The sequence below is a fragment of the Polypterus senegalus genome, chromosome 7 (assembly GCF_016835505.1).
Source record: "Polypterus senegalus isolate Bchr_013 chromosome 7, ASM1683550v1, whole genome shotgun sequence".
In the NCBI taxonomy this organism is placed as follows: domain Eukaryota; kingdom Metazoa; phylum Chordata; class Cladistia; order Polypteriformes; family Polypteridae; genus Polypterus; species Polypterus senegalus.
The window spans coordinates 55,478,703-55,501,633 of NC_053160.1; the positions used below are offsets into that span (position 1 = coordinate 55,478,703).

The 22,931-nt window shown below is 37.5% G+C and overlaps 2 protein-coding genes across 2 annotated transcripts in view; both read left to right on the plus strand.

The window, feature by feature from the left end:
* Positions 1-415, plus strand: part of LOC120532562 — a 74,411-nt gene extending 73,996 nt beyond the window's left edge. Inside the window, exon 7 of the mRNA XM_039758656.1 lies at positions 240-415. Coding sequence (XP_039614590.1) covers positions 240-389 — 150 coding nt within the window. The 3' untranslated portion in view covers positions 390-415. The remainder of the gene's footprint in view (positions 1-239) is intronic.
* On the plus strand, positions 351-18,495 carry LOC120532561 (interleukin-6 receptor subunit beta-like). The gene is made up of 10 exons (XM_039758655.1): positions 351-375; positions 1,106-1,176; positions 2,378-2,573; positions 4,963-5,124; positions 10,182-10,313; positions 10,412-10,567; positions 11,851-11,994; positions 13,760-13,844; positions 15,937-16,018; positions 17,162-18,495. The coding sequence occupies exons 2-10, from the start codon at positions 1,165-1,167 to the stop codon at positions 17,621-17,623; spliced, it is 1,431 nt and encodes a 476-aa protein (XP_039614589.1). The 5' UTR covers positions 351-375; positions 1,106-1,164; the 3' UTR covers positions 17,624-18,495.
* The last annotated feature ends 4,436 nt before the right edge of the window (positions 18,496-22,931 follow it).

Sequence of the window (22,931 nt, forward strand, 5' to 3'; positions counted from 1 at the left end):
CTTTTAGATTGATTAGCAAATGTAAATTGCCTAGTATTAACATGCCCTTTGTTTACTGGTACCCCAGTATTTTAGTTTGCTTTCTGGTCATTGACGCCAAGAGAGATCCTTCTCAGCTATCATTAAGAAAAAGCTGAAAGTTCATGTATGATTCATACAGTAGTGTACATTGTTCTGTAGTGATGGTAAAAGTACAATGGATGCATCACTACACTATTTGTATTATTATTTAACTGCAGGTAAATTCAAAAGTGGATGATAGAATTAAAGTTGCAGTGCCAAATGAAACAGCTTTCTATGAGGCTCAAATAAAATGCATACCAAATGATGTATGCAATGATTGTAAATGGAGTGAATCTCTTTTCATTCCTCCAGGTAAGTCCATTTAAAACTTGTCATCTACTGTTTTAATACTGTACTTGTCTGTTAATATTTTCGTTTCCTAATGTTGTGTAAAAACATGTTTTCCCACTTTACTCTATATGACCTAATTATTGAAAATGGAACTGTAGTAAATTATTTTTCTTTTCTTTCCAAATGTGACATAAAAATATGTGTTACTTGTAGAGTTTGCATTATTCTTGTAAATAATTAATGAAGACAAATAAAATGAACACTTCTTTTGCATTATTGTTTTCTTGTTTTGGACACTTTTGTATTTATTTTTTATTGTTTTTAAAGTAATTTGCTTTCATTTTTTATTTTTAAAGTGTTCCTGCTTGATGAAATACTTTGAGCAACAAGAGTTTAAAACCACTGGCTGTATATCTTTTTAAAATCTTATTTTAAAAAATGACCAAAATTAACTTGTAAATACAATAAAAATGTGTAAGAAAATAAGGGATTGTTGCTTATTTTTATATTGTTGTCCGCATATTGATTTGGCAAAATTTTACACCAGATGCCCTTTCTGACGTAACTCTCCAGGCTTGGGACCGGCATGAAGAAACACACTGGTTTGTGCATCCCCTGTGGCTGGGTTAAGAGATTGTTGGTTATATGCTTTCTTATTTTGTTTATTAGTTGAGGATCACTCAATAAATTATACACTTTTAAAGCTAATTGCTTTGCTTTAATTAAGATTATTTATGTAACTGTTTAACAGAGCCAAAAATTGTGGAATTATTTACTGCTCCGTTTCGTGAAGGAAACAGAACGTTGCATATGAAATGGGAGGTAAGTCTGATGCTTATGTGAAAAGTTCTACCAAAGAAATATGCTTAGGTGGCAAGATTCATTCCCGAATTTAAAATTAATAATTCATCCATTTTCCAACCCGCTGAATCCGAACACAGGGGTCTGCAGGAACCAATCCTGGGCAGGGTGCCAACCCACCGCAGGACACACACAAACACACCAAGCACACACTAGGGCCAATTTAGAATCGCCAATCCACCTAACCTGCATGTCTTTGGACTGTGGGAGGAAACCCACGCAGACACAGGGAGAACATGCAAACTCCACGCAGGGAGGACCCGGGAAGCGAACCCGGGTCTCCTAACTGCAAGGCACCAGCGCTACCACTGCGCCACCGTGCCGCCCTTAATAATTCATTTGTACTACTATAGTTGAAATTTATGTCATAAATACAGAATGTTTTATAAAATATATTGCTACTCCTTTCTTTGCTATTTCCCCTGGCACTGTTAAAAAACACAAAGCCTGTCTTAGTTCTTTCTATATAGAATATTATTATTCGCCTTAATAAAAACATGTGTTTGTCCGGTTGCTGTGTCATTTCAACAGATGGTGCATTACAAACATTAACACTGCTTTTACAAATCTCATACCAAATGGCATATAAAAGAGAAAAGAGGTGCACTGCAAACATTAACATTGAAGTCTGCATTGATTACATACAGTAGATCAAACCTGTCTTCGATGTGTACCACAGCCAGTTACTTATTATTTGGCTAACAACTTTATTCAAGATGACTTACAAAGTTTGGTTACATTTTGGTTTTCTTTTGTTTTTTCCAATTAGAGCACAGGCAGGTGAAGTGATTTGCTCATAGTCGCTCAGTGGCAGTAGTGGGATTTAAACCCAAAACCTCTGGGTTTTTTGGTCCAAAGCCTTAACCACTACACCACTGTCTATCTATCTTTCTAAAACTTCTGCAGCCAAAATCTGCTGAGATTGTCAGAGCCCACTGTACCATCACCAGCATGCTAAAATTAGAACCTTACGTTTTGAGTGATTTATTTTCATTACAAGAGCTACAATTTTATATGTTGATTGATTTGTAATTCATTATTATGAGTTTGTACATTTATTATAATAATCTTCATATGGTGTATTTTTATCACAATATAGCATGTATATATGTTTATGTATTCAACAATGTTGTTTCTGTTACCCAGTTCTTGTATATTTCAGATGGCTCATGATCAACATATTAATGGCTACAATATCAGTATAACAAGAGGCACTGAACATGCTAACTATAGTACTCGGTACAGAGAATTCTTCCTGATTATTTCTGGATCCGCTTACGCCATTAGCATCACAGCTTTTAATAATAAAGGAAGATCACCAGCAACTACTGCGCATGTTCAAGAGCTTGAAAATATAGGTAACTGTTTTGATTCTGTCAAAGACAAATTAATGAAACCAATTTGGAATGGCTGCGGTGGGCTGGCACCCTACCCGGGGTTTGTTTCCTGCCTTGTGCCCTGTGTTGGCTGGGATTGGCTCCAGCAGACCCCCTTGACAACTTTAGTTAGGATATAGCGGGTTGGATAATGGATGGATGGATGGAATTTGGAATGGGAAAAATACAGTGGAACCTCGGTTCATGACCATAATTCGTTCCAAAACTCTGGTCGTGAACTGAAGCAATTTCCACCATAGGATTGTATTTAAATACAATTAATCCGTTCCAGATCGTATGAACTGTATGTAAATATATATTTTTTTAGTTTTTAAGCACAAATATAGTTAATTACACCATAGAATGCACAGCGTAATAGTAAACTAAATGTAAAAACATTGAATAACACTGAGAAAACCAACACTGCAATAGTTCGCACTGTAGTGATAGGAACTGCTCGCTAAAAACACTTTTTTTTAATGAGTTTTAAGCACAGGGGAAAAAAATGAACATTTGAAAAATCAATAATTTAATAAACCACCAAGAAAAAACATTGCCACAATGCACACTATGAACCGATCGCTGTAAACAGAACTGAAAACAAAAACAAGGCTTTTCTACCTTATGCATCCAACCCTCCCTCATTGACTCGCTCTATCTTTCGTGTGTGCGTGTGTCTGTTTTTCCCGAGCCTGTGTGTGCCTCTCTCTAGCGTGCCTGTGTGTGTGTGTGTGTGTGCCTCTCTCCCGCGCCTGTGTGTCGCGCTCTCTCTTTCTTGCTCGCTCGCTGGCTGCACAGGAAATGCACAGGGAGAGACTGAACATGTACAAACCGAAAGGGAAACTGGCTTGTTCGTATACCGAGTGTGTGGTCGTGAACTGAAGAAAAAGTTTGCCGAACTTTTTGGTCGTAAACTGATTTGTATGTGTACCGAGACGTTCGTTAAACGAGGTTCCACTGTGCCTTTATTGACACATGTGTCAAGTCTCTGCGGTACCATGAAGGCAATGACTGAGTTACACTTGTTGATTACACTTCTTAAACACAATTAAAGGAGTATGTGATAAGTGGGCATTTCTCATGTCCTTGCAAGTTATAGATAAATGGACCCTTGGAATCAGAATTTCTGCTATTCTGGTTTACACTGGTCTCTTTTCTCTTATCTTATACATAGAACAGCAGCACCAGCACAGCAGGACTGGGTCATCGATCAAAAAGCTTTAATTTAAACAAGGGCAGAAGCTAACAGTAAAAAGGATAATCATTATATAATCAAATGGTTAAAATCATTTTAACAGTAAAAGTCAACTAACAATTCACTTTTTGTTCGTTATGTTTATCCATTATACAGAAATAGTAGGTACAACTATTAAAAATGCTAAAACCTTTTAAAAATTTAATTAAGAAAAGTGTGGCTGTTATTCTGTTGTCACCATTTGTTTTACAGACTGAACATAATATACAGAAAGATATCTGATGTGACAATCCTATGTGAGCCACAAAAGTCAAAGATGTCTAAATGGGTCCCGTTACATTTAGTGAAATAAGCTAATCTTTTTATTTTATCTAATGAAAGGCCTGAATATACAGTAGTACTCCAGTCAGACTGTTTATCACTTGTTGAAGTTGAATTCCCGTTGTACACAAACGGCAAATGACTAATGTGCCGCAAAGGTTAGTTACCTTAACTTTGATTGCCCTGGTATTCACACACTGAAGAGCTACATTTAAATACTAGATAATCATTAAATGGCCTGTTGAAAATGACAAAATCAGTGTTTCACTTTCAATAGCAAATATTAAACAGTAAATGTTTGAGGAATCAAAAATTGCTCAATTGCTGTCTATACTTGTGTTTGGACTAATAAGAACAGATAATACTCATTCTACACAAGCATCCATACTGAATGGCAGATATTCTAATTTTTTGTGCTCACTTCTGATTGTTTATTCCCTTAACGATCTCTTGCTTTTAATTACAATATGTGAAGTGAGTGACACATTGCCTGCCTTTCAGAAATAAATAAATAAATCATTTTATATGCATACCTTCTATTTGGGCGTGAATTTTAGAGAAGCATTATGGCTGCTAGAGGGTGAAGAATGTCAATATTTTTAAACTGTGGACTGTATATTTACTAAGATGCCTGCACAGCTATGTGCTTTTGCATTGTTTTTTAGGTACTGCTTTTATGCTGTGTGCTGAGGCAGGCAAAGCACAGAGAGTAGAGCACCTTTTGCAACAGATCTTTCAAAAAGAATTTTTATATTCTGGAATATATCATTTCATATTTCTGCCATCTTGTCAGTATTTATGTTATTTTATAAAAGAGAACTTTATATCTTAACAAATACCAAATATAATTTGCAGTTTATTCTGGTGAGATGAATATAACAGCCAAAAAGCCAAGCCAGTTTCAGATTTCTTGGAGTTCAAGTCAGACGAAATGTTACGCTTTTGACTGGGGACCAGTTAAAGGAAATAGAACATCTAATTCCTGGTTCCTTAACACACCTTCATTAAAGTTAGATGGTAAGTTTTTATACTTTATTTCTGATTTTATTTTATACCTTTGTTATGGATAAAGTTACTCTGCTTTATAAGATAACACACAACAGGTGGAATGGCAGTAACTGTGTCTAATAAGATAATCTTTCTTGTAAAAACTTCACACATTTATAAGCCATAGCATGTCTGATTCAAAATACTTAAATAAGAACATATCCAGGAAGCAAGATTTCACATTCTGGAAAATGTAGTCATTTGCATAACATGAACCCTGCCTTTAAAGTACTCAGAACAGAATTGTTGTGGCACATCTATTTTTTTTAGGACAGTTATAAAATGAATATTTTAAAATCAAGATTTTGAAGATGGTTTTTACATTTTCTCCCCTTGTTTATATTATAATTTAAAATTTTCAAATACTGCCAGCATCACACTATTGGACTTGACATGAGTTTCACTCATACAAACATAATGACTGCAGTTGTTGAACTCCATTGCCCCTGATGGTGTTGAATTATACCAGTGGTTCTCAAACTGTGGGACGGGGGTGCGAAGTAACAAAAAGGGGGGCATGAAGATGTGAAAAAAAGAAAACAAAAATCGAAAATATGAAAAATTCATCTATTGAAACCAAAACAAATTAACTTATACTACATTCTGATACTAGAAAAATAAATATAGAGTTAGATAAATGTCGATAAAAGTTAAGTAATTATAATAAAATATGCATCTATGATACATCATTAATTAAAGAAGAACAAATTGGTATTAGTGGGCTCCTTTCAAAAAAATTGTAAGGGGGGGGGGCGCGATTAAAAATGTTATGAAAACTCGGGTTACAAATACGTAAAGGTTGAGAAACGCTGAATTATACTAACTGGGAGTCAAAAGAAATGAGTGACTTTATAAAGGGGGCTTAGGTTCAATCCTGGGGAGCCACAGTGGGTGCAGGTTTTTGTTTCAACTCAGTTGTTTAATTAGAGGCCAATTATTGCTGCTGAAGCAAATTAGTGTTTTTATGCTTCTGAATTCCTGACCTTCATTTGCTTATTTTGCTCTTAAACAGCTTAAAAACCTGTGTGTAGTTCTACCACCTAGCACGGGCGCAATCTGATTTTGAAAATGTCTCAGATGATTCTTACAGTTCATCCCACACAAGTCCACACAAGCATATTTACCTCTCATGTGAAATGGTAGTATTACACTTTCATGTCTTTAATTAGTAAACACGTCCTGCAATTTATAAAAGAGTTGTACAGGATATGTACAAGGGAAGTGTGACAGTGGTGAGGTCTGCGGTAGGAGTGGCGGATGCATTCGAGGTGGAGGTGGGATTACATCAAGAATCGGCTCTGAGCCTTTTCTTATTTGCAATGGTGATGGACAGGTTGACATACGAGATTAGACAGGAGTCCCTGTGGACTATGATATTTGCTGATGACATTCTGATCTGTAGCCATAGTAGGAAGCAGTTTGAGGAGACCCTAGAGAGGTGGAGATACGTTCTAGAGAGGAGAGGAATGAAGATCAGTAGGAACAAGACAGAATACATCTGTGTAAATGAGAGGGAGGTCAGTGGAATGGTGAGGATGCAAGGTATAGAGTTGGCGAAGGTGGAGGAGTTTACGTACTTGGGATCAACAGTACAGAGTAATAGGGATTGTGGAAGAGAGGTGAAAAAGAGTGCAGGCAGGGTGGAATGGGTGGAGAAGAGTATCAGGAGTAATGTGTTACAGATGGATATCAGCAAGAGTGAAAGGGAAAGACTACAAGATGGCAGTGAGACCAGCTATGTTATATGGGTTGGAGACGGTGGCACTGACCAGAAAGCAGGAGACAGAGCTGGAGGTGGCAGAGTTATTAAAGATGCTAAGATTTGCATTGGGTGTGACGAGAAAGAACAGGATTAGAAATGAGTACATTAGAGAGTCAACTCAAGTTGGACGGTTTGGAGACAAAGTCAGAGAGGTGAGATTGCATTGGTTTGGACATGTGCAGAGGAGAGATGCTGGGTATATTGGGATAAGGATGCTAAGGATAGAGCTGCCAGGGAAGAGGAAAAGAGGAAGGCCTAAGAAAGGTTTATGGATGTGGTGAGAGAGGACATGCAGGTGATGGTGTGACAGAACAAGATGCAGAGGACAGAAAGATATGGAAGAAGATGATCTGTTGTGGCTACCCCTAATGGGAGGAGCTGAAAGAAGAAGAAGAAGAAGTATTTGTTTACAAGCTTACTGAGTGTGCTTTGAGGACAGCAATTTAGTTGATCGATAAAAACTAAAAATATTAAGGGTTGCTAAGGTAAGTTTAAAAAGATAAAGAAACCAATCTCGCTTCATACGAATTTACACTGTGCATACAACCTGCCTAAAGTATATAAACTTTTACGTTTTCTACCCCATTCACCAGCTGCCAATTAACAATGGGATGCACATGACACAGGGTTCACTATCTAACCTGGTTTCATTTACACCTGTGTGTTCATCATGAAGGATCTGCTTTAACAAAAGTTTGGAAAGAAATAGAAGCAAAAATGTGAAAACCTGAGAATTATAAATCTGCTTTGCACCACAAATAATTTAGACAATATCCCCAAAAAGAAAGAAAGTACAATAGAATAATAACCTGACATGGTAGAATGAAAGCAATAATCAGCCATTAAATGTCTGTCATTGGAAAAGATTAGCTCCTATTTAGGAGAAATTGGGTTGAAAGAAAATCATGTATGCCACTACAGCCCCCAGGACCCACCTTGAGCACCCCTGGTTTACACAATTCTCTTCATGATTGAAAGTCTCCTATTGCACCCTAAAAGCACCACAAGATCACCTTATTTTAGCCGCCAGTCAACGTGAACTGTCATAGTTAGCCTTGTAACTGAATAAGCGCTTACCAGGAATTCAGCCTCAGATTTACCACCTTTTTCTGCTTTGCACAGTCCAATGAGCACCTCAGGCAACTGTCCTGCCTCCCTTCCTGTTCCCCCTTTGAACAACATATCAGCATAATACAAGATGATTCATCCATCATAGGCTGCATTAATAATGGAAACGAGTCAGAGTGCTGGAAGGTTTTGGAGGACTTTATCTTGTAGTGCAGGGACAACAATTTGTAACTCAACATCAACAAGACTAAAGAACTGGTGGAGAAGGAGCTTCTGAGACCAGTCACCATTCAGGGGGAGGACATGGAAGTGGTGCAGATCTACTAGTACCTAGGTGTCCATATAAACAACCAACTGCACTGACAACACAATGGCGCTATATAAGAAGGGCCAGAGCAGATTGCACTTGCTAAGGAGACTCAGTTCTTTTGATGTGTGCAACAAACTACTGGAAACGTTATACCAGTTCATAGTGGCCATTGTGGTGGTCTACGCTGTGGCCTCCAGGAGAAACAACTTGAGCTTAAAAAAAGCACACTATCTGAATAAACTTATCAGGAAAGCCTGCGCCTGAACCCTTGACACACCGGAAGATATTGTAGAAAAGAGGACGATGGAAAAATCGTATACCATTATGAAAAATCCCCTCCATCCCCTCCAGGAGGGGATTCTCTTGGAGCACTTTTAGCCATAGGCTCATTCCACCACAGTGTGCAAAGAAGCACATCTGGGGGGCTTTTCTGTCCACTTCTACCTGGCATTTAAATGCTTCCTCCCAGGGCATTCGTTAAGTTTATTTTGAAATACCATTTTGAAATATATGAACAATATACATTTATTTATTTACTTACTTATTTATCTATTTATTTTTACATATCATTGATTGATTGGCTGTATTATTTCTCCTGTGAGTCTGTATCCTTGTTTTTATGTTTCTGTTGCTGTATGCATGTGGATTTCTCCTTGGAATTAATAACATTTATCTTATCTAATCTAATAACAGTACTTTTCGTGTTAGCCGGTTTTGTCCTTCAGCAGTTGTAGACATTATATTCTGTACACTTCCAGTGTGTGCTCATTGGCTGTAAACTGTCACGCAAAATTTTTTGTAGTGAGTGGCAAAATGCTATGACTGTGTTTCATTGGCAGTCATACTACTCTGCTGATTTCACAGGTGCAAGCTGCAACAGCTCATGACTGTCTGTGACTTTTTAAAGCCAGACTCACAACACATCATTTTTAAATCAGTAAGCTGCTCACATTACAAAAAATTCTTTCTTAGGTTTAGTTGTTTTGTCATCGTAGTGGTGTATGCTCCAGCAAAGATTATTTACTTATTTGTTATATATTGCTTTGCGCCCTCCTCCACCATAGCCTATCATCTATGGGCGAGGAGCAAAAGCTTTAGATTCATCAAAAATTTTGCTCTCCAGTTTTTGATAGATCTTGACATTTTAGGATGCCCTGATACAAAAAATATTGATATCTCGATGATGGGTGTGTATCTGTATGTGTGTATCTGTGTGTCACAGTTTCTTGAGGAAGGTGTAGAGCTAAGCCTGTTATGAGATGACGACGTGATGATTAGTTTCTGAGCCAGATTGTGCAAGAGACAGAGGCACTCTAGAGGAACCTTCAAGTGCTGCAATCCAACAGTTAATTATGAATTCTTCTTGTCAATTGCTATCATAAAGACCTATTTTATGATCAGAAAGATCAGCATCAGAGCGGTAAATAATTACTGAAATGTTATAAAATAGCTTGGATAACGTGGTTCCTAGGGCGCAAAGCCTACTGATGCTCACATCCAAATTTTTTTAACTTTAGATTGATTTAAAGTATAAATTTCAGAGATTGTAGCGTTATAAATTGTCTACACCTTTATTACTTTGATAATGTTTTACTAATTGAAGGCTTTTCTGAATTTGTTTTTAGGAAGATTTGTTGTTGTCTGCTTTGTTGTGAAGTTCTTTGTATTAAACTTTTTATATAGCGCAGGTTTTAGTAATTTGTCTAAGACTCTGCAATGCTAAGCATAAGATCATACAGTCAGTAAATTCATTTCTGAGTTGGTCCCTTCATCTTACTGTTCTCTAAAAGTATATATTCATTAATATTGAAAGTGTGCAGAATTTTTAACTGTTTCCACTTTGGAAATAAATGTTGCATAATTGAAACTGTGTTATTTGTGATGTAGGTGAATTTGAAGCCTATAAAAGATATCGTATCATAATGTATTTAAGATATATAAAACCACCTTGCAACCTGAAAGACTTCAATGACACCGAAAGAACATTTGCTGTAAAGGATGTTTATATCACCGAAGGAAGTAAGTCATACAGTATATTGGGTGCATCTATAGTTTGTTTTTTTTTTTTTTCAAATATCAAAAATACTGCAGTTGCTTATAATTGTTTTATATTGCAGCACCTCTATATGGCCCATCCAACGTTTCTGTCAGTGACATTAAAAGCACATCAGCATTGCTTACCTGGTCAGAAATTCCAGAGGAGAGTTTGCAAGGATTTCTCCAGGGTTATGCCATCCATTACTCCAGCAATAGTACTATGGACTCGTCCCAAGGTAAACTTAAACTGGTTTCTGTAAAGGAATTTCAACAATGCAATGTAATGCTAAACATAAGGCGATACAGCCAGTACGTTCATTTCTGAGTACTGGTAGGTCCCTTCAGTTAAAAGCAAAGTGCTGTTTGTATTAAGAAGACAGACAAACTTGTGAGTTCCCATTAGCAGTGATTTATTATACTGTAACGACACACTAAATACTATTGAACTTTGATCAAAAAGTATAAAACCAATCGGTTGAAACTTCTTCAGCTATTCTACTTTTTTATCAATAACAAAGAAATTCTTTTCTGTTCTGTGCATATAATGTCTTGTGCATATAAGCTCTTTTCTTATTAGAAATTCTTGTTTCATTAGATTACTTTTACGCTGTGTGCTATACGAGTGTCCACTCAGGAATATCATCATTGCTATAAGTGACAACAAACAAGTAATTTTTTGTGCATGCTGTAGGATTATTTTCAATTTACCTTCAATATTCTTTTTTGTTTTACAAATAATTTAGGCATCCATTTAGATAGCATCTTGTTTGTTATTTCCTCATCACTATTATTAAATAATTTATAAATAACTTATATTCATCTCAATAAAAGAGGAATAAATGCTGTTGTGAACCTGCCTCTCATGATGACTTGGAGTTAGTTGAGAAAAGAAATACAGTGAAAAATGAGTATCCTCTTATATAGCAATAACAACTATGATAAAATTCTCATTTATCTATTTTTTCCAGGACTGAGTATACAACATTACTTAATTTATTACAGTAATTGAGTAGTGTCATTTTGGGATAGCCATCAGTTAATAATGAGGTGGAAATGACAAAGGAACCACCAGCTCAGCACCTAACGCTAAGCCTGTATACATGAATTATGAAGTATTTGTGTTAATAAAGTGTTTTTAAATAAATGAGAGAGTAAGGAAGGACCAAGAGGTGTAAATCTTTTCTGGACCAGAAAACATATGGATATAGTGCTCAGAAAATGTAAAGTCTACAAAATAAAGGTTTGTCTTAAAAAAATAAAACACTAATATAATTAAATACCAAGTTTCATTATCTGCTAGGTTCGAGTACTAATTAAGAAACTGGTTAGAATGAAAATCTGCACCCCCCCATGTGGACCTCCGGAACCAGAGTTGAGTACCCCTGTGCTAGAAATCCATTTTCTGAGCCTGTTGAATCAATTGCAGGATGATAAAAATCCAGTTACTTTACAAAATATTTGAAATACTACTTGATTGTTTATATTAAACAATATAATATTAATCACCTTCTTTTCTCAGCGGTTTATGTGAATTCATCTACATTGAGCTGGACTTTAACTGATCTCAGAAGCAACACGCTTTACACAGTGCAGATTTCTGCCTTCACAAGTGCTGGAGAAGGAAAACAAAGTGAAGGCTATGTGTTTGTAACTCTGAAAGAAGGTAATGTACATCTTATTTGTAATAAAGTGGAACCTCGGTTTGCGAGTAACTTGGTTTACGAGTGTTTTGCAAGACGAGCTAAATTTTTTAATACATTTTGACTTGATAAACGAGCAATGTCTTGCAATACGAGTAGTATGGATACACTTTGTCTGCTGAGCGTCATGTGATCACAACTGAGCTGATGGCTCTCTCTCTCTCTCTCTCTCCCTCTCAAGGGCAATCGTCTCCTATTCTCCGTCTGAGTCTGCGTTCCTCACTCATATAGTCAACATCCGTACGAGTGTACAGTATACTGTTTACTACAGCATTGTGACTGTGTGTGTGCTGTGAAGTGCGAGTCCCCGTCTTGCACCCCAAAACACGAAGCTGAGTCTCAGTACTTTAACAACACCTGCTTTATTCAGCTTGAAAACAGCAACAGTGCAGTTATTTATTGTAGCGGGACCTTTATAATGTTCCTTGTATCAGCCATCGATGACAGGCGCTTATAGCATGTCCGCGATCATTTTGGATATGCTTTTACGGCAAACTGCTACAGCGCTGGGAGACTGCGATTGCTTTGGGACGCTCTCTCGCGTGTCGTCCCGTTGTGTGGAATCCCACAAGTGTTTAGAAACTCACTCACACCAGCCATGATTCTTTTTAAAGGTAAAGTGGAGGTTAATTTGTTTTATGTAATTTTACTTTATATTTTGTATTAATCATTTTTATATGAATAGTTTTGGGTTGTGGAACGAATTGAGTTTCCATAATTTCTTACGGGGAAATTCACATTGATATACGAGTGCTTTGGACTGTGAGCACGTTTCCGGAACAAATTATGCTCGCAAACTGAAGTTTCACTGTACAACTGTTATTTTTGCAAGATAGAAAACAATCTGTTAGTATAATGCAACAAAAATTGCATTTCCATTTTTATGAACATTGTTGGAGTGGTTCACAAACCGACTGCTGAAAGTAAAAATCTAGACACTACTTCATTTTAATATCTTTTTGCAAGATCAAAAATAAATTAAAAAAGTACAGATTGTTTAATGAGCAATGACAAGAATGATTAAAAGAATGATAAATAAGAAATTTCCACTGGATGAACTTTTGTATACACCATTTTAAGATGTACTGTGCAACTGTTGAGAACAGGGGGTTAACATTTTAAATGAAATGTGCCAATAAATGGATAGTTATGTAATGTTTACCTTACTATATATCTAGCAGTGACTTTTAAAACCATGTTCTTTGTTAGTAATGTCCATGCACCAAAACAGGACTATATGCGTGATAAATGTTGAATTTTCCTTCCACAAAGAGAAATGAGCAAATAGAAGTGAGTCTTAACATGAGCTTAATAAAATTATTGCATATAAATTTTCATGTGCAATGTTACATGTATCATGCTGGCAAACATTTAGTTCAAACTAGCGAGGAGGAAAATTGTCTTTTCCTTAAAGCTCTCTGCAGTTAATAAATAAGAATGAGCCCCCATGTATTTCAATGTTCTGTATATATAATGGGCTGTCAGGATTTAAGAGTACTAATGTTTTGTATGCTGAATGGTTTTGTTTAAATCTTGATGGTCTTAGTGAAATAAGATTATGTAAATACAAAGAAATAATCAGAAAACAAATACCTGTATTTTCTTATTAATTATTAATTGTGCTCCTCTTTGCCTTAGTATGTTAAGTGAAAATATTCTGCACGTAGCATACAGTATTTCATTGAATGAAATATAAAATTCTGCTTTTTTTCCTGCTTGTGTTTGTAGTCCCTGCAAGGATCTATTTTACAATGATTGGAATACTTGTTCTTCTGATTACATTTATTGTAATATATTGTCAACGTTTTGAAAAGTAAGTAGTATTAGTAAAAACATTTTAAATGCACAATTTTTTACATTGTTAAAATTACATTTAAAGTACCCTTGTCATGATTTTCACATTAGACAGCCATTATTAGGCTTTGCTGGAGAAAAGACTAAATGAATGTTGCAGATTCTGTCAGGAAAAAAGAAACAAACACTTAATTAAAGAGATCTTGAGAAACACGGGGAGCACCGTACTGTCACACAAGGCAATAAACTGAAGTCCATTATGTGGCCTGTAAACATTCAGGCAGCTATTAAAGGTATTCACTGCTTTCAAACAATGCACATTATACACATTATTTTTAATTAAATTCAAAAATGAATCATTTCCAAAAAACCCATCCTCTTTGAAATGAGACCTTAGTATTTACTGTATTACACACAGTGGCTGCATGTCTGATGAAGGCTGTACAACTTAAATCGTGAATCTTTAACTTTTTTTCCATTTCAGCATGGAAGTAACCAATAACTTTTTTGCATTTGCAGATGCACGCTGAGGCAGCCCCACACTAAATGCCACTTTTCATACATATACACATACAAACATACTATGGTGTAGTCTGTTATGTTCAGATGTCAGCCATCTGTGTATTGATTGAAATAATGTTGAATTAACTAGAGCGGTCTCTGAGAAGTTACATAAAGTTACAGCTTCTGACTGATGGCTACTGTCAGAACTACACAGGTGAAGAGCTAATCTTGTGCTTTAAGAAAGAGTTGTTTTGGCAACTCTTTTTCCCAGAAAACACATTGAAGACTGTGGGTCCTAGCTAAGGAGATGACTTTGAACTGATGAGATAACAGTTGATGTTTTTGGTCTCAACTCTAAGTCCAGTGTTTATCATAAGAATAACACTGTGCATCATCCTGGGACCACCGTCCTTTCCATAATGCATGGTCGTGACACAATCATTCTGCTGTATAAAGATAACTGTGTGCATTACACACCATGGAAAACTTGTGAAGATAAGGAAGTACAGTGAATTTTAAGAAGAAACCTGACACTAGAAAGTAAGCTGGATAGATACAGTAGATAGAGTTCATTCAAACATACGATCTCTTTGTCTTTTTACAGAAGCTCTGTCAATAAATAAATACATAAATAGGCAGATAAGTAAATAAATAGAAGGTTGATCCCCCAGTAGCACAAGGACTTGAAACATTAAGTCATGGACTTATATTAATTTATATATTATATATTCATATATATATTGTTATATTCATCGTGTATTCAAAAAGAAATGGCCAGGTGTGGTTTAGTTAGTTGGAAATTTGTTCTGCCACAATATAAAATATAAATAAAAAACCTTATTTTATTCTTCATAATTCATGTTTTGCCATGATGTTTCCACCAAATGTTGAAAATACTCAAAGAGAAGAGCAGAACAGATACGGGTACAGTTGGTAATTAATGGTAAAGAGTAGCAACAGATTTGGTGTCCTATGTACCCACTACTAAACCAGGATTTAAATAATCAAAGCAATTTAAACACATTAAAAGTATGATCAGGAAAGTTTATTCACTCCCATGTAGAAACCTGAAAACAAGGTGATGTCAAAGAAAGACATTGAAAAGCAGGAATTAGTCCTTGCAGTGATTACGTGTGCCATATATACTGTAGCTGAGAAGTTCCAATTGACTGGAGTGCTCGTCTTTAATAAAAAACAGCTGTGGTAAAAAAAAACAAAACCTCAAACAATAAATATTGTACACTTTGATTGGAAATAAAATATGAAATATATATTCAGTTAATAAATGATGTTGTTTTTTTATTTAGAAAGCTAAAGGATATATTTTAAAACTCTTAAGTGGTGACAATTTGATTTCAAAAGATACAAATTCATGTTTTTTTTTACCATTTGCATCTGTTAAATGTAATACAAGCAGTCTGGATACTTGCAAAATAGTTTTGTATTACATTTCTGATTTATAAAATAATAATTTTACATTTTTATGCTATATTTTAGCATGTGTGTTTTATAATTTAATGTAACACCTGCAATATGCAAATATATAAGCTATATAATGAAAAATATATTTTAAAGGATAATGACAGTTCTGTTCTTTAATATTTAAGAGTGAAAAAAGCCTTTTGGCCACATATCCCCTCTCCAGAGAACAGCAGCGCTATCCAAGAAATTGATAAGACCAATCCTGCCGTAAGTTACATTCAACAAAAGAGTTCCTTTTTTAAATACAATTGAAAGAATCACAAATTATAATAATCTGCAGTAAAACAATTTCTTATTGTATAGGTATTATTGTGTAAATAATAAATAAAAAAAAAAATACTGTTGAATTTACATAAGCAATGTTGCTCGACAGAATTCACCAAAGCATTTGTCATAGCAAATAATCTGTGCTAACCAGATATTTTCCTGGAATTTTGCCGCACAGCCAGTTTAGTTGAACATTTATTTCCCAGCACCCCAAGACGCTTTGCGGGGCCAGCGTGACATCACACAGCTGTAGCAGCCATGAACAGAACATTCACTCATGTATATTGTAAATGTACTGCACCTCATATTTTATATCGCTGCCCAACCCGGTTTCATACATGTGTGACGTCTGTACTCCAGTTGGATTTGCACCCTGCATGTATCCAAAAAAAAAACCAAAACCAACAAAAAAGATATTTTCATTTGAGCTCTACATTAGCTGACTATAATGAAAATGTCATAAAAATACTTCATTGTTCTGTATTGATTTATTATATGTTATATCTTCACTGCTGAACTAAGTATGTTAAGCTCCTCTCTGTGTCGCACAGATCAGGCACAGCCCCCCAAATATGTAACACTGATTATAACATCATAGGTTCTCTTGGTGTTAAGGTCCACATGAGTACCCATATATTATCTGCCGATACACTGAATCTCAAACAAGGAGTGCAAGCCAATCTTCGAGACCCGGTTAGTAGAACAAATGCAAGCATAATTGGCCATGTTGCACAGCGCCCTGTCAAAACAAACCTTAGGAGCCAAACACACAAGAAATAATAAAAATAATGAAAGAATAGTTACTATTTGCAACGTCTTTCTGTCTTTATGATGAAAGAACAAATGTAAAGAATCTGCACAGATATTGTAGACTAGACACAGCTGGCACAACATTTTTGTGCTCAATTCCCTTATTAACTGGAGGTTATCGGTGGAATGTCCAATCTTATAACATAACCAAAACTTGGATTTCATGTTTTCTTAATAATTGCAAAACCTTTTTGGAAACAAAATTGTGTTGTTATAAACCAAGAACACAGTAGATAATAAGTAATATTTGTGTTTGCTTTTCTGCATCAACAGAGGTTGGCGGAAAGAAGCATTTTGCCAGTGGCTGAATTGGAATTGGACACCTCTGATTCTGGGAGCATCCATATTATTGAAGAAGCATCTGAAATTACCAGAATATATGACTCTGCAAAGAACAATCAATCAGTTGATCAGGAAGTTCTGGTCCAAGATGCTGAAGGTCTAATTGTTGCTGATCAGGTAGAGCCAGACCACATGAATGCATTTTCCAAAATGACAGGCCTGTCATTCAAAACTGCAAGTGATTACACCACAATGGAATTATTTCACCAAGCAATGCCTCATTTTTCTCAAGTCGATCAGGAGACACAAAACAAAGAAGAGCACACAGCTTGTGATATGAGGCAAGACTATGTGAAGCAAAAGCAATGCTACATGAATCATGCTGACTCAGTCCATTCACATTCACATTCTCTTTTGACAGAACCCTATTATGGACATGCGACACCACTCTAATGATCCTCTTGATAGTATAAAGGACCATCTCTCAATGGCCTCAAGCAAATTATCTGAGGTTATTAATAGTGGGAAACCATTTGGGGTATCCTCTACACACTAGCAAACAGAAATGAAAGGAGTCCGCTGAGATGCAAGCTGTGATTTGTTCAGCTGGAATGTTAATAAGCTGATGTGATATTTGACATAAACCAGACAAGTCAAACTGAAGGCCTGTGGGCCACATCCGGCCCACAATATAATTAAATACCGCCTGCAAGATAATTGTATGTGTCTATTATTAATGGCCCGTCAGTAAATAGCACTCTCACTACTCATACTACAAATCCCACAATGCACTGCAACAGCAGGCTCGCAGGTTAAGACGTGTGCACCACACCTCTTCCACCTGCTCTGCTGCTTTAATGAAACACTGATCAGTGGTTAGTGGATGAATGCATCGATTAGCACTTTTACAATCACATTTAAACTTGCCCTCAAATGAAAAGTGGACTTGGAAAACAGGGACTTTCAAAGCAGCTCGGAGGCAGAGTACCAGTTTTTAGACATTGGAGGTAAACCGTGTGCCTCGTTTGTGGAGCTATTGTGGCTGTAATTAAGGAATATAACATAAGACGGCACTTTGAGACAAAACATCAGGACAAGTGCAAAAACCTGAACACACAGAAGAAGCTACAGAAGAGTTTAAAAAGAGTCTGTTGTCACAATAGGCTATGTTCACAAAAGCAAAAATTACTGAGTGAAGCTGATGTGAAAGTTAGTTTTATAGTGGCAAAAGAGAACCAAATCGGCCATTATGGAGGGAGAGTTTTTGAAGCACTGTATGATTAAAGTGTGCAAAGTCCTTGTGTCCAGACAAAAAGCAGGTATTTTCAAATGTAAGCCTTAGCAGAAATACTGTTGCTGATTGGATATGTGAGTGTGCCACTGATTTACAAGCACAGCTTATGGAACAGAGAAAATACTTTATTGCACATTCCCGTGCTGTGGACGAGAACTCCGACAAGACTGACACGGCACAGCTGGCAGTCTTTATTCTTGGAGTGGATTCCAGTTTATGCGTTACAGATGAGCGTTCAAGTATTAAACCAATTCATGGCACAACCACAGGAAAAGACATATTTGAAGAAGTATCTAAATGTTTAAATGACATGAAACTGTCCTGAAACAAACTTATGGCACTGATGATGGATGGAGCACCTGCAATGTGTGGGGAAAAGAGTGGCTAGGTGGGAAGGATGTGAGAGAAGATGTAGAGGGAGAATGGCACAGCTGAGCCCACAACATATCACTGCATCATACACCCGGAGACACTATACTGAAGAATCCTGAAGATGGAACACGTCATGAGCACTGTAACACAGGCAGTTAACTTTATAAGAGCCAAAGGCTTAAATCACCGCCAGTTTCAGGCGTTTCTGGTGGAAATACATTCTGAATTTCATGACATGCCTTATTACTCAGAGGTGCGCTGGCCGAGTCGAGCTATGAGATGAAATCTATCAGTTTTAACAAAGTAAAGGAAAAGATACCACAGAGCTCTGGGATGAAAATTGGCAGTGTAGGCTGGCCTTTCTGTGCGAGATACCAAAGTATCAGAATGCATTAAACTTTTGGCTTCAGGGATGGGACTGTGCGATTACGGACATGTATGATGCAGTGAAAGCTTTACAGGTCAGGCTCCAACTGTGGGAGACACCAATGCAGAGAGGGAACTTAAGTTACTTTCCATGTTGTCAAAAAATCCCAAACCAGGTTTTCACTGCTGTGTTTCCAACTGCGTGTTTTGCTGATAAACTAAGCACACTTTGCATGGAGTTCACACGGCGCTTTGCTGATTTTAAAGGGCAGAAATTTAATTTCGAACTGCTCAGAAATCCATTTGCAGTTGACATGGAGAAAGCACCTGTAAACATCCAGATGGAACTGGTAGAACTCCAGTGTAATGAGACACTGAAGGCAGAGTAGGACCCTGTGGGGCCGCACAAGTGCCCCAGCTTCATTCCTGAAATGTTCTCCATGTCTGGCAGTTCATACTTGTGTGAGCAGCTGTTCTCGGTGATGAAGATGTACAGAAACACACAAAGAAGTCATCTCACCAATGAACACTTTTCCACAGTTCAGAGCCTAACCCCAAAGCAAAGGAGAGAAGCATCTCAGCATTAGAGAGTACGAGGAGAGGACGGGAGAGGACGCTGGCGTTGAATGTTCGCCGCTTCTCCCTCTGAGTCTGAGTTTGTAGTATTGTTTGTCGTGGATTTTACGCATTTTTTATCAAATTTTTGTTGTCTATTCACCTGTTGTCTGGACTTTCTGTTTTTATTGTTTGCCGTGGATTCTACGAATTTTTATCAAGATTTTGTGTCTACTCACCTGCTGTCGGGAAATTCGGCTTTACCGTTTGTTGTGGATTTTGCGGCATTATCTGGATGGTATCTTTTTCTCCCTCTTCAGTTGGAATGGTGCTCAGCTATTCCAGTTTACAACTTCGACTAAATCCTGTAGCCACTCCTGGAATTAACATCCACATCATTAAAGAACTTGGACTTCTTCGCCGTCCTCGTTACATTCATAGAGGCTCTGGTCGGAAGTTCATTTTCAATAAACAGCAAAAGTGCTCTGCTACTAACATTCCATCCTTTTGGTCACCTGTCGCACGTGTGATGCGTCATCAGAGTACCGTTGTTTCAAATACTATAAACATTAGAAGTATCGCGAGATCTCTTCACTCTTGCGTGGGAAACAACCGAGCCACTGTGAAAATACCGCGAGATCCTTACATCCCCGGTTGGATTTATTTTGTGGAGCGGATTCCATGCTGCGTGGAGTGGATTTTAATGTTTTGAGACCTGTACTGAGATTTACTCCAAAATCGCTGGTCAAATTTGAATTGTTTAATACTCAATCCATCAGCAATAAATCCACACTGATTGAAGAACACATCAGGGAGAAGGAACTTGACTTCATGTGTCTAACAGAAACCTGGCACCAGTCAGAGGCTTACTCTGCCTTAAATGAAGCATGTCCATCTGGCTACAGTTATTTGGAAGCAGCTCGCAGATCTGGGCGTGGTGGTGGTTTAGCCATCATCTATCGTCAGGTAATGGGGGTGTCCCCTATTTCGTTACCTGTAACATCTTCCTGCGAGTGTCTTGCATTTTAAATGCAAGCCTCCTTTTCCCATGACTGTTCTTCTTATCTATCGACCTCCAAAACCTAACTCTGCTTTTATTCCGAAATGACTGATCTTCTCACAACATTGTGTGCCACCTCTGCCAACATCATAATCCTGGGAGATATAAATATTCATATTGATAATCCTAAAGGTTATCTCACTGTTGATTTTCTTGAGTTGTTAGATTCCCTCAACTTACAACAATATGTTGATGTCCCCACACACTCTAGGGGTCATACACTTGACTTGGTTATTTCAAACTTTGCTTTAATTAGTAAGTTACAGGTTTATGATCTTGGTATTTCAGACCACAAAGTAGTGTCAATGGAGCTACCCTTTTTCTCCCTCGTACCAAACCAAAACGGCAGATTCATTTTAGAAATTTGAAGAACATCAATGTGGATGCCTTGGCCCTGGACCTTAAACTTCTTTCTACTGATCTTACCAGTTCCAGCTCTGTTGATGACCTCGTTGATCTCTACAACCAGTCTCTGAGCAGTCTCCTTGACTTTCATGCCCCTTTAACGTCTAGGTCCGTCTCATTTTCGTGCTCAGCACCATGGTACACCTGCGAGCTGCGAAAAATGAAGGCGGCTGGCGTGTCCTTGAGCGGCGGCTCAAGGCTTCTGGGTTGACTGTTCACAAACAGGCCTATAGGGAACATAGGAGGGCGTATGCGGAAGCTTTGAAGGTTGCACGGTCCAGATTCTATTCTACCATCATTACAAATAGCTCCAGGGATCCAAAAAAACTTTTTTTCTACTATAAATCATCTTCTTAAACCTCCTTCATGTGCTCATTCTGAGGCCACTGATGAGAGGTGTAATCTGCATATCAATTTTTCAGACAAAAGGTTTATAACATTCGCTTAAACTTCTCTACCATGGATTTTCTGTTATCCTCAACTGTCGACCCGCTGCCTGAGACTGTCCAGCCCCTTTGCTCCTTCTCTGTTGCCACACGGGAAGAGGTGGAGGACGTCATCAGGAAAATGAAACCGTCTACCAGTTCCCTGGACCTTTTTCCCTCAGCCTTGCTGAAGGCCAACATTTCTGCTATTTCTACACTTATCACCAGGATTATAAACCAATCCCTTTTGGTTGGCCATATTCCTTCAGCACTAAAACTGCTGTCATCAGACCTCTACTAAAAAAACCCACCCTGGATCCTGAAGTTCTGTCTAACTATAGACCCATCTCTAATCTTCCATTTCTTTCTAAAGTTCTGGGAAAAATAGTTGCAGTACAACTTCGTGATCATCTCAAACTGAATAATCTGTTTGAAAAGTTTCAGTCTGGTTTTCGCCTGGCCATAGCACGAAACAGCCCTGGTCAGGGTCACAAATGACCTTCTGATGTCAGCAGATACTGGTTCTCCTTCTTTACTCATTCTCCTTGACCTGACAGCTGCTTTTGATACAATTGATCATGATATTCTTCTTCACCGTCTGCAATACACCCTTGGACTTTCAGGAACTGTTCAAAATTGGTTTACATCTTATTTGACCGGTAGAACTGAGTATGTCGCACTTGGCAGCACAAAATCTCACACCCATAATGTTACCTGTGGTGTTCCACAGGGCTCTGTGTTGGGCCCCATCCTTTTCAACATTTATATGCTCCTCCTTGGAAGTGTCATTAGCAGACATGGTTTTCTTTTCATTGTTATGCCGATGACACTCAGCTTTATCTTAGGACTACTCCCACCTCCTCTACTGCTCCTCTGCCAACATCTGCACTGACTATTTGTTTGGAGGAAATAGAGGCATGGATGAGGCTCAACTTCCTTCAGCTAAACAGATCTAAAACAGAAGCCATTTTAGTTGGCACACCACACCAGCTTCGTTCCACTACCATCACCAGTATCACCTTCTCTGGAAAAAAGATACCTCTTTCTACATTTGTTACAAACTTGGGTGTTAAAATGGATTCTCAACTAACTTTTGACACCCACATTAAACATCTCTGTAAGTCATCTTTTCACCATCTCAGGAACATTGCTAAACTCCGTCCAACAATTACCCTGGCAGATGCAGAGAGGCTTGTCCATGCCTTTGTCTCGTCCAGGCTGGATTACTGTAATGCGCTCCTCATTGGGATTCCTGGCAAGAGTATCCAGAGACTCCAGTACATT